Source organism: Wyeomyia smithii, chromosome 1, assembly GCF_029784165.1.
Source record: "Wyeomyia smithii strain HCP4-BCI-WySm-NY-G18 chromosome 1, ASM2978416v1, whole genome shotgun sequence".
In the NCBI taxonomy this organism is placed as follows: domain Eukaryota; kingdom Metazoa; phylum Arthropoda; class Insecta; order Diptera; family Culicidae; genus Wyeomyia; species Wyeomyia smithii.
This window is the reverse complement of record NC_073694.1, coordinates 169005344-169018229: the sequence shown is the minus strand read 5'-3', so window position 1 is coordinate 169018229 and position 12886 is coordinate 169005344. Positions and strand designations below refer to the sequence as shown.

General features: G+C 38.0%; 1 protein-coding gene across 1 annotated transcript in view; it reads left to right on the top strand.

The window, feature by feature from the left end:
- Positions 1-289: 289 nt before the first annotated feature.
- LOC129719003 (headcase protein-like) overlaps positions 290-12886 on the top strand; it is a 130079-nt gene continuing 117482 nt past the window's right edge. The window contains exon 1 of the mRNA XM_055670305.1: positions 290-383. Within this exon, the coding sequence (XP_055526280.1) occupies positions 345-383 (39 nt within the window). The 5' untranslated portion in view covers positions 290-344. The remainder of the gene's footprint in view (positions 384-12886) is intronic.

The window sequence follows — 12886 nt, the reverse complement described above, 5'->3', positions numbered from 1 at the left end:
TTCCATTGCATCAATCGATAAGGTAACTGGTGTTTATTTTTGTTATCAGTTTAAATTTTATTTTGGTTCGTTATCTCTTCGATGTTTGGCAGCGCAAAAATATTTGCTCACCCTTGCGAGGGCACGAGACACACCTCTGGGTCTCTATTGTTGCCGACCAATGAATTATCGACGTCCGGAACACCCAGCACTTACTCGCCCTGTAATTGATCATATCAAACGAACGAAGCAAATAAAAATCATACTAACGATTATCTTTTCTTTTTCTTTTTTTCCTGACACCCAGAGCGACATCTGGCGCCAACGGAATCTTTTCCCGCCGGCTGGACTTCTCCTCGTTCAACATGCTGCCTCGGCAGAGGATAAACTCGTATTCGATCAAGGTAAGAGAAGAAGAAGTCACTCTCCATCCCGGCTGACATTAGAGCTCAGTCGGGGAGGGTTTGCTGTTTTGATTTCTCCAATTACTGCCGCCTAAGCACATTGGACGGCTATGCGCGGCGACAAATTCAGGTCGCGAGTATTGTATTTCAACGAACTAAACGCCTACTGAGATCAAGTCACGGAAATCGGTCAAAACGATTTGCGCAGAGTTCAAATTTCGCCCGGCTGGCCATAACTCGAGAATTCTAGTAGAGGAATAAAATAAAAAAGCAATAATAACAATCAACCAGTACGAAGTGGTAGAGTGTTGTGCAATACCAACGTAAACAACAACAATCTTTTTACTCAATGAGGGCGATAGGTTACTACAAGTTGCACTATTATCGCTCTATAACCCCCCCCACCAAGTGGTGCGGTAGTGTGTTGTAGTGCATAAATAGTTTCGAGAGAAGGCCTGACCAGCCCTAACCGGGCGGCTATTTGCCTATTCTCGTCTACTGCCGACAGCGGCTACTAACGTGTGAACGCCAACGATTGACGTGCCGTCATAGGTTTAGCTTTTTACTACACAGAGTGACAGGGGGGCAATGGAGAAGTGACTCCTCCAGCCGTTAGTGCGCCGCGTAATAGTTTACTCGGGTGCACATTCCACATTACCTACTGTGACGTTTCACTATAGAGCACTACTTAGCAGCGCCAGCGGTTGCTATTTTTAGCCGAGGGGTCCTGCGGAGTGCCGCACCACCGACCCTATCGTCACGTTTTCCCGCACACCTGACACGGCTTGTACGCATTGTCTCACTGTCTCAGGGGGAAATGGAAACGGGTACGATTTATTACATCATTTTTTGTAATCGTTCACCGGTGGCGGCTGCCAAACTAAATTCCTGATCGGATGATGAATGGTTTCTCGGCAGGCGACTGGTTAACCGTGCATTAATTAATTGGGTTCTATTGACGAAGGACCTTTTGCTTTGTTAGCAAACCGTTCTTTGACACTTCATTGTTTCGTTTTGATTGCTTTCACAGTATTTTTCCCGCTTTTGTTTTTCGATATTGGCAGCTTTCTTTGGAGGTTATGCAACAAAGTCACCCTACTTCCATCGATGAAATTCAAACATTATCGAGCTTAACTGAACATGAACTTGTCCTCCCAACTGCTGGGCTGAGTTAATCACTGGCTGAACAAGGAAAAGGAAGCCGTTATTTAGGTCCATCGTTTTTCTTCTTTATTGTCCCGCGCCCGTCGGCAGCCATGAAAAATGACTCGTAATTAACATCGAATTAAGTATCCCCAGGTTACCAAAAAAGGAAGGTGATTTTCTTTTCGCTCCCACGGCGTAACGGAACACGCACACAGACACACGTGCGCGCGAGTTTCGTGATAAATAGGCTAATTTTTTACTGCTCCCGATGGGGAAGGGGCAAAGGTGGTGAGAAAGTTGTCAGACAGACGGCGGAGCGGTGGTGTTTATTTTGGCTTTCTGTGTTCTGAACAATTTAGGGAGTGTCGGCGGACGCTCCGTCTGGAGGCACTTCTAATCCGACTGAGATTAAGTGGCGCGAGTTGTGCGGCAGTCACGAAACGACGACAAAGCTGCGATTTGTTTGTTTTTGTTACAGCGATGCCCCTAAATTGAGGTAATCAATTGTTTGGAACTTTCACGGTGATTAAGATATCGTACGGAGTCGTGTGAAGAAAGCGAAAAAAGTTCTACTCTTACAATTTTGACTCATAAACAGTTAACAGAAATCTAAGCGACATAACCTAGCCTCTAAGCTCAGTCAAGCAAAAACAGCGAAGCCATCTTGAACCTTCCAGCGTCAGACATCTCTGCAACACCATTATTATCGTTTTGTGGTTACAGATTGTTTTGACTAGAGAGGTTGAAATCCTGCCCAGCATGAATAATGATAATGACAGAATGACACATTCAGAACCCATCCCCTGCCCCAAAACACAAATTAAGCTTCGTCTTCGACTCCGGCAGCAGTAGTAAGCAATCAATTTAATTTCGGTTTGTTTAACACGAATCGATCCCAGTGCCGGTTGTTGGTGATTGACTTTGGGGCACCTGTGAGCTTTGTTCTTACGGAAGAAGGGTTGAATCTCGGAAGCGGCGAGGACAGGGTCGATGAACCGAAAGTTTTCTTTGCGCATTGTATAGTTGGGAAGGAGGAAATGTGGGCTGGGGAAGAGTGCGACAGACGACAGTCTGAGAGATGTCAAGCACGTGACGAGGAAGGCGAAAGTTCAACTTCCCCCGTGGACTTTTGCCTGGCCGGAACGCACGGTGTGACGAAGGGCGAAGCTTAGGAAGGTGTTTGACATTGATATTCATTGAATATTAATATCGGTAAAGTTGCCGTTTTCGGCGAGGTTCCAGTTCGATGTTTGTGGCAAACGAAAACAATTTAAATATTTGTATCACTTCGTGGCTTGCCGGAATCGACCGAACTGGAGCGGTACGGGGCATCCGAGCCCGAGTACGTGACGCGAAGGAAAATCCTTCGTACGTGATTTTATTAAACTGAAATTAAATCCTCCTCAGACGACTCGGCTGCTCTACTGGTGCCTTCGAGTAGATCGAAGAAGCTGAAACCATTTCAGCGCAAATGTTTATCTTTCGCCACCTTGAGACTGACACAGCAGCCAATCGATTTGGCAGCACTGTCTGCTGCCGGGTTTATCGAAGCCGGCTGTGGCTGGGAAATAAATTGCAGCAAATTGAAAATTGAGCCCCGCTGATTTCGGCAGACTCTGTGTTGAGTTGTGAGCTGTTTCAACGTACTTTGCCGGGGACAATCACCTTTGCCATATTTCTTTCTCATCTGAAGGATCAGTCGGATAAATTGGCACGAAATTCTCACATTTAAAGTAGCATTTAAAACTAGCGATAATTTTCGAAAGTACACCTGAATATACTCACACCCATTTTTGTTGTTGTTGAAAGATCATCTCAACTTTGTCTGCCTACGCCAGCCTGTGCCGTTTGTGCCAAGTTCCGTCCCAAGTATTCGAACAGGCGGAGCAATCAGTGTCACTCGAGGCAGGCATGCTGACATTCGAGCTTGATGAAGGACCCACCGAAAATTGAAAATCGTCACTCTGTCTCAGGCGCACACACACGCACCCCGTGCACCGCCCAAAGCCTTCTGCGTTGGGGTACCTACAATCTACAACACGACCACAGGGTGATGAATTATTTATCTACTGAAATGTTTTTTTTTGCTCTGTCTCCGTTTTCGAGATGAAACTCTTTACTTTCTTCCCATTTAACTTTTTTCTCGTTTTGAAACGTAAAGAAAAACGACGAAAAATTTATGATAAACGGGATCGATAAATAAATTAAGTGAGATTTATTCCGAAATTCATGTGTGTGTGGGAAAAACGGTCGAAGAAGATTAGCCCTTTATGAGACAGTAATTGAATTTTTATGATTTAATTGGAAGTCAGTACGACTTCGACTGAAACTGAGTTTTTTTTATTGAAAAAAAGGGCTGTTCAGTCCACACAGGAAAAAAAGAAACAGCTACACACACGCACACACAGTCCGGATTACACTATAATTGCTTTCGAAGTCTGAGAACCGCCGGACTTCCACAGAAGTTATTGGCAAAGTTTCCAATCCGAAAGCCGGAAAAGGAAATCGATTTTCTTTCTACTGCTGCTGTTTTTTTTCTCTTTTTTGTTTCCTTTTGTAAGAAATATAAATTGATTGCTTATCGATTTTAAAAGAACGTCGGAAAGCTTCCGAACTTTTATCGCTAGCGAAACAAAACTTTTTTTCTCATTCATTTCTTTACTTCGCTGTCATTCTTGCGTGTCCGGGTTTGTTCCTGCGTGGGAAAATGTGGCAACGGTCGGAAGAAATGAAAAAGCAGCTCGATATCAAACACCAATAAATCACTGTGAAGAGGAGCTTTTTTTCTCTGTCTGCTCTTCGCAGCTGATAACCACAAAAATGCAGCACCGAGTGAACAATGTCCAAAAAAGTTTGTCCCACCCGAAGCTGCTGGCCACCCCACCGGGTGGGAGTGGACAACAACACCATCACGATAAGACATGATCCGTACGGTTGTTGAGGAATATTTTAGCCGGAAAACTTTTGACCCCGCCTTATCGTTGGAGGGGATCCAGTCAAAAGAATCGAGCAAAGTTGCTTATATCACCATGCACTCTGTTTGAACCGAATCCATATTCTTCTGGTAGAATTAAAAATTTTAACATCACCCAATAAAAATAAAAATTATGTAAATTTTTGATAGCAAATTCTAATTATTCATTCTGATAACTACCTCAACCGCATTCTGATAGGCTATGTTTTGTAAAGGTCCAAGTCGTCAAGCAGCAAATGAGACACCCGAAAAAATGTTCAATGATAAGAGATGGCGCTGTAGTGGAAGTGGTAGTAAAATCGAAATTTCCACAAGCATATTGCTTAATGACCGGAAAACCTGCCACTAGTTTCTTTGTTTTTATATTATTCTAACTTTCTAGTACTTACTTTTACTATATGCAATCTATTTTTTTTTTCAAACTTTTTATGCAACTATATTGAGTCAACGGAGTTGTATAGGAAAATCAAGTTTTTTGAAAAAAAAAATGGATTGCATATAGTAAAAGTAAGTACTGAAAAGTTAGAATAGCACAAAAAAAAGGCCACTAATAGCTTCGAAAAGTACAGAAAGAAAAATATTGGGGACAATATTTCAGAGTATGCGAAATCAATAGTATCAGTAGGAGTCAAATTTCTCTTAGTTTCAATGAGGTATTTATCTTCTAATAAAAAAAGTAAGAGGTTGTATCCAAGACACGACCGTATAACTGACGTAGAACTAAGCTTGCTATTAACAAATGCATTCTTGAGAGTGTTTCATTAATGAGTCATGAAATCTACTATTATTACCCCTTATACCAGGATACTCTTTAAAAAAGAAACACTTTAAAGTAATACTGCACTACTTGGAATAAGAGGCAATTTGCACGTTTTGTGCCATATATCAACGACAATTGAAAAAATTTTCAACTGCTGTTCTAGATGTTGTCAGATATATATTCGAGTTTTTTGTGTAAACGAGCTGTTGATGTGCTATCGCAACGGTTCTCAACCTTTTTTTGTTCGCGTACCCCTTGGCGATATTTTTCATATCGATTGTACCCCGGGCTGTAATATTTTCGCAGATTGGGGCGAGTAGTGGTAGATCATGTTGTGGTAGTCTTGTTTAGGTTTAAAATTAAACTATGGTTTGTTTGATTGCTACAGTCATGTTTAAAGAGCAAGATTGAAAAACAAATGAAGTATTTTAAAGAAAAATTGCTTTGTCCGCCATTACTGATTTTTCTTTCGCGTATCCTCTGAAGGCTTTCGAGTACCCCCAGGGGTACGCGTATTCCCAGGTTGAGAACCGCTGTGCTATCGGCTTCTAATTCGAACATGGAAATACGATGTCATTGATGGAACAGAATAAGAGAGCATTTACTACCAAAGTCTAGCACAAAGTCGACATCAGGCGAAATTTCATCGCAGTGAAGAAAGTCGAGGCCCTTAACCGTCAAACCGATACCATTGCTGCTACCGCGCCACTGCTGAGATATATGACTAACCGGGAAATGATTTGTTTAAGCCGAAAGCAAATTCGAAAAGCCAGCTGATACTGCCACAACCCGCTGCACTACTGCTAATATAGGACCGTCCGTTCGTCCCTCCATTTATCAACAGATTGTAATTAGTTTGACCAGAAGCAGGCTTTTTTATAGCCCAAAGAGTGCATTCCCGGCTGCTTAGGTATACTATTCTGTCGACCATTTTAGGAAAAGCTAGCCAATGACTAATCAGAGTACGTAATTTTTGTTTCAACAAGGCTTGAAATTTTTCAATTCTGCATTTGGGCGGATGCGTATTTGATTTTCCAACCGATTGCAATATAATATTGCAATAAAAGAATAAAGGAAATCGAATTAAAACTGACTTATAAACATTTAAAAAGGGATAAATTTCGTCCTTTTTTCGATAATAGATTTTAGTTTTACACTCCTGTGGGCTAAAGAAAGTTGTAGTTCTACGTCAAAATCAGAGGAGTTATGTACGAAGCCAAGACCGCTTAGCTGAAGGCTGTTTATTACATTGCTTGCATTATTGCATGATCGCAAGCGCTCGAAACATACTTCTGCTTTTCAATAGTTCTTTGGATGATAGTCGATAAAATTATGATGAGTTATCTAGTGTTTATTTTAATAACCTTCACCAATCATTTTTGGTTGTTTTTTAGAAACCTATATTGGGTGGAATTCGATCGTTTTAGCTTTTCCTGGAAACCGGAAGTCGCCATCTTGGATTTCAAAATTGCATCTGGATTGATTTCCGGTTTCCAGGCACCATTTTGGTTTAAAAAATACCCATACATATAGGTATTTGGCCATTAAAAATTGTTTCTCCGGGGACCGGAAGTCAATTTATAGGATTTTAAAATGGCGTCTGGGGACAACCTAGGATGGGTTTTCTAATTTGGGTTTTGAGTCTAGATTTGATTGCCGATTGCTGGGTATCATATCGATTCCAGAAAGATCATTTTTGACTGTTTTCCAGCGACCGGAAGTTACCGCATCAGACTTCAAAATGGCGTTTGTGCGTTTGTGTTTTCTAATCATCCGTGTCACATTTGCGACCTCATTTTGTATTCTGGTATAAATTGGTATCGCTTTCGTAACATTTTTACGTTGTTTGGAGTTGTCTTTTTATTGTTATAGCAGAGTTTATTTGCTATTTAGTTGCTCTTTAATGCTATCTCAGCTTTTTAATTTTCTTTTATGTTTCTTGTGCCACTTTTATGTTTATTCTCAATTAATTTTTCTGACGTACTTTGTTATTCATATGTTTTCCTATTCATTTTGTTTCTGTTATTTTTGTTTATTTTGTTCACCTTCTACCATACGATTTTTATCATGCCAGATTTTATTTTAGTGTAATTTTTCAGTGAATAATTGAATTTTGCGCGTGTTAGTTTTTCTATCATTTTGTGTAATTTTCCAGATCATTTTTGTATTACGTTCGTAATGTCAAGAGTAATAATAATAAAAATAATAACAATAATAATAATAATAATAATAATAATAATAATAATAATAATAATAATAATAATAATAATAATAATAATAATAATAATAATAATAATAATAATAATAATAATAATAATAATAATAATAATAATAATAATAATAATAATAATAATAATAATAATAATAATAATAATAATAATAATAATAATAATAATAATAATAATAATAATAATAATAATAATAATAATAATAATAATAATAATAATAATAATAATAATAATAATAATAATAATAATAATAATAATAATAATAATAATAATAATAATAATAATAATAATAATAATAATAATAATAATAATAATAATAATAATAATAATAATAATAATAATAATAATAATAATAATAATAATAATAATAATAATAATAATAATAATAATAATAATAATAATAATAATAATAATAATAATAATAATAATAATAATAATAATAATAATAATAATAATAATAATAATAATAATAATAATAATAATAATAATAATAATAATAATAATAATAATAATAATAATAATAATAATAATAATAATAATAATAATAATAATAATAATAATAATAATAATAATAATAATAATAATAATAATAATAATAATAATAATAATAATAATAATAATAATAATAATAATAATAATTTTCCTCGTTTATTTTTTTCTACCGAGGACGCCACCAGTAGATATGAGAAGATAAATAAACAGCTCGTTTGGCATTGCATGTGAGCGCGGTCGTTAGTGGCTGTCGGGTCTGTGTACCGAAGGTATGGGGAGCAGAGAGAGCTGTGCAATACAATGAGAACCGAATTAGTTTAAAACTTGCTGTCACGGAACAACAGTACTTTTCAGAAAGCTGGTCGTGATTTAAAAAAGGATTATCAATAACATAAAATAACATCTTTAGCCTGTGCAAGGCTTCAGCCATATCAAAAATGATTAAAATTGTGATCCCATTTTGCAAGCAATTGCACATATTTGATATTTTTAACATTTTTGGTATTTATGACAGTCTTATGTTTGACATATTATTTATTTTTAACATTTCTTGTTTAATTTTTTTTCACAGTTTGCTGATAACTCAAGCAATTTTATGAAATATTCTATGTATCATGACTTAGCAAATAATGTAGTTCGCTAGACTTGACGTCGCACCTATCAATCGAAAAGTTACTCATTGATCTGTCATTAATGCTGAGCTAATTTCAGCCCGCTCGTACCTCCAGGCGGCCTCAAGGCCCGCGGCCAATTATCCTCATCAATCAGCTGACATCCGACCGAGAGTGGTGACAATAACCCCGTCACTGCTAGTAGCCGTAGTCCTCGCCGTCAATGTCGTCAGCTGTCTCGCCGTTTGTTGATTTTTGTCCGGAACTCCCCCTCTCCCTTCGTCGTTCGCCACTGCCTCTGCATCCAATATTATGATACAATAATAAAGCTATCAAAAAATTTATTACATTTTAATAATATTTCGTCGCCGTCATCGTCCTTTTGCGGTACGCCGACAACAATGAGACCGTGGCGGGGCGCTGCGAGACTTGTTTCGCCCCATATGTTTATTTTATCACTTGCGGTGTTTGTGTTCGCCTGCTCCGCCCTTCCCCCGAGCCACCCGATTGGCTGCAATCAGTCGGGCAAACAACGGACGCGCCCCGGTTCGGTTCACCGGAGAAGAAGGATAGCCGGGAAAAACTTGGTCGTGGACCAACTTTATGGCCTGCTGCTGGCTGGGGATGAAGCAGGAGCTGAGGTGTTTTATTCAGGCTGTTTATTTTGGCATTAGCATCGTTATCGCAGCTCTCGTCCTTGTGTTTTTCAGTCAGTGTCTTGTTTCGACGGACAGCAGCCGCAACCACAGGATCAGCTGTTAATGGGTGACGTTAGGCAGACGACCGGCTCAAGGTGGATGACCTTTTGGGGTATTTTTATTCGTGCCGATAAATCACTTCCATTAAATAGATTTTAAATTGTCTTATTGAATTGTTAGACCTAGCAACGTTCAAGGAATCATTTATCACTCTTCAGATTTTTTTCAAAATTTCAATCTTCGAAACAAAATTGAAAAGAAATCATCTGACCATTCTCGTACGGCTACAAATCATAACCTACGGTAAGGTTTTTGCTCCTTCCTACGCCCTGTTACGAGAACCGTCAAGTCATTGTTCCGCCTCGGGTCCCCCATGTTTCGAGAGCTGATGATGAATGAAAGGAGCGGACATAAATAACCGATTTTATTGTAAGTCAGACGCTGTCGGAAGGACCAAGTCTGAGTCGCTCGGGGTGCGATCAATTCAGATACGGGAGCATAGAAAAAGGATTACCTCACCCCCTGGAGCCCCTCCTCTCAGCCGAAGGGACCCGGGGGACGTTCGATAAAGGTCAGTTCACCATCAACAGCTCACTTCTGGACCATTTAACCCGAGACGACAGTTCCGGTCAGTTGGGAAAATAGCCACTCCGAAGGAATCTGTCGCGCTCGGTTCGGTTCTCAGCATCACCATTAGCGTGAGCTGGCGGCACAAAACAATCAGTCCGGGGCACCCTCGGGTGGCAATAAATTTTCCCAGTTTTTCGCACCTGCTACACTCGGCGCGTCCCGGCAATGGCAGCGGAAAGAGAGAGCCCATTAAAAGAATGAAATAGCTATCCGTAATGGCTGCCGTTCCTTCCGCCAGACGCCGCCGCCGGCGGGTCGTTAACCTTGAAACCACGTGGGAGAATCAATTACCGAAGGCCTTGAGAGGCGTTTGGAGGAAGATTATTTTAAAATGATAAAGTTTTTAAAGTTCCTTTTTACCACACAAAATGGCCGATTCGTTGGTAGATTGTGAACCGATGAATTGACACATTAACGATTAGTTTGTTGGCTCTTGTCTCGTTGCGTTGAAATAAATCACTATCGGACATTGCAGTCCTTTACGTTGACAGCAGTTTTTGCTTTGCAAAAGTTCAGCTCCCCTTTTTCAAGATTCGACAAAAACTATTTTCCGCTATTCATTCGTTCATCATGAGAAGTTTTTATTTATTATTTTTTATTTCCGTTCCGAGCATCGCATCGTTCCGACCATCTCATTGCCTCAGCCAATGGTGCAAATATCGTTGCAAAAGTGGAGAACAAAACCCAACCCTGGCGGGTTGTAGAACGCATAGCACACTGCGCATTGACAGCTGTCATATATCGTCTCTTCTGGCTGGCTGCACTCACATTCATCGTAACTCTATCCGGTTTTCACTCACAGTAAGCCTCTTGTGTTGGTGGATTGCTGGGATGCGAAATTCAATTTCCTTTCCATTTCTCGCTTTTCCTTTGGCATGTTATGCTAGAAAATCTACAGGTTGATGTTATGCACACACATGAATGCTCGTAAACAAAGGATTATCCAACATATATGATAAATTTTAAAGCGCAACACTGCTCGGCTGATAGTAATCCAAGTTTTTGTTACACAAAATTCTATACAATTTGGTTTTGTTTGTTGATATTCAGTTGTTATCAAACGTTACCTTTTTTCCGCTCACGTTACTTTGTAGTAATCAGAACAGGTGATTTGACGTGGCTGCTGCTAGGAGCCTCGGAAGTCGCTTTCGATTGCAACTTTTTAATTACTAAAGGTTCTGATTTACGCTTCGTTGTTTTAACCCTTCCTAAAACGGCACTTTCTTCCGTTCATCCTTTAATCGTACACGAGCACTGAGCTGCAAGCTCAGCAATTTGTGGAAACTGTTGCTTATTTTTTATTTTCAGTCAACTGCTGCAAGCAAGCTTGGGATGTGGAAGAGTTTTTTTCTCTCTCTGTATTGGACGGAAACATTTTTTTCTATAAATTAAAGGTGGTACATTCCATGGGCGAAACTCGACGAAGCGTTGTAATTATATCGTTAACTTTTTCTCAAGTAAGCAACATTTGAAACATAATTTAGTACTTTTGCTGGAAGCAATTTGATGCAAGCTATTAACGTATTTGTAAAAAAAACTCCGTTGGAACTTTTGTTGATGATTTTCGCAACATTCGTGGGCAGTCAGAAATCTCGAATGAAAAAATTTAAGTAATTCAAAATTGTAACATTAATACCTAAAGTAGCAGTAGGGGAGAGTAAATAGAAAAAGTTAATATGTGAAGCTTTATTTTTTGTGTCTTCAACAAAGTTGTGTGATGATAAACAAATATATATACTAAACATTGTTGCCCTCCAAACACTGCAGTTTTTTTTCAATGTATAATAAAATTGAATTTTAGGAACTAGTCTAATATGTAACGCTATATCTACAAAACAAAAAAAGTTAGAAGAAAATAGTCTTCAGAAAGTTTTTTGTGACAATATTATCTTTATTTTATTGAAGACATCACTTCTCTGAAAGGTAAGGTTGGAACGTTGCGGAGTCACCAACTGAAACCTATTGTCATTCTTTGAGGCTTTTTGTATACTAATTTTTTCTGAAAATAGTATGTGAATAAAACCATTATTTAGAGAATAAATGGAAAATAAAATCTCAATTTTGAGCTCATTTTTTGGCAATAACTCGGTCTGTGTATAAGCTATCTTTTTTGTGCCTTCTACAAAGTTGTGTATCTTGATGATATACAAACACATACAGTTTTTCAAATATTCGAAAAAATCGAATTGTAAGGACTAGGCTGATATGAAACGTGATGAGTGTGTCTTCGGTAATTTTTATATGCGATATTATCTACAACTTCACTGAAGACACCATTTTCTAAAAGATAAAACTGAAAAGTTAGATTCTGCAGTGCCATTAACGATGGAGTTGCGAACTGAAACCGCTTGTCTTTCTTTGAAATATTTTATATATTAAATTTCCTCTGAAGATCAATGAAACCATTTTTAGAAAGTAAATGAAAAATGTTCACAACTTTGAGCTATTTATTGGCAATAACTCAGTCTATGTAAAAGCTATCTTTTTTTTGTCTTCTACAAAGTTGTGTATCTTGATGATAAACAAATATATGTTAAACATTGTTGCTTTCTCAATGCTACAGTTTTCTAGATAATGATTTTTCTCCAAAACATAAGGTTGAAACTATTGTGGCGTCGTAGAATTTTACAACATAGGTCACAGATATTGAGTATAAAACATACGTCTTGAAAGGATAAAAAAGAAAAAAAGAAAAAAAAAGAAAATAAAAAAGGGATAGAATACAAAAAAATTAAAAAATAAAATTAAAGAAAGTAAAAAAAAGAAAATAGAAAAAGACAACAAGAAGAAAAAAAGGAACAACAAAAAACAAAGAGACACAAAATAATTACATTTTTACAATGTAAAATCGATTACACTGAACAACAAAAACCGCAGAAATTAAGTATAAAACAATTATCTTGAAAGGATACGAAAAAGAAAAAAAAGCGAAAAAAGGAGAGAAGAAGAAGAAAAAAAGAAGAA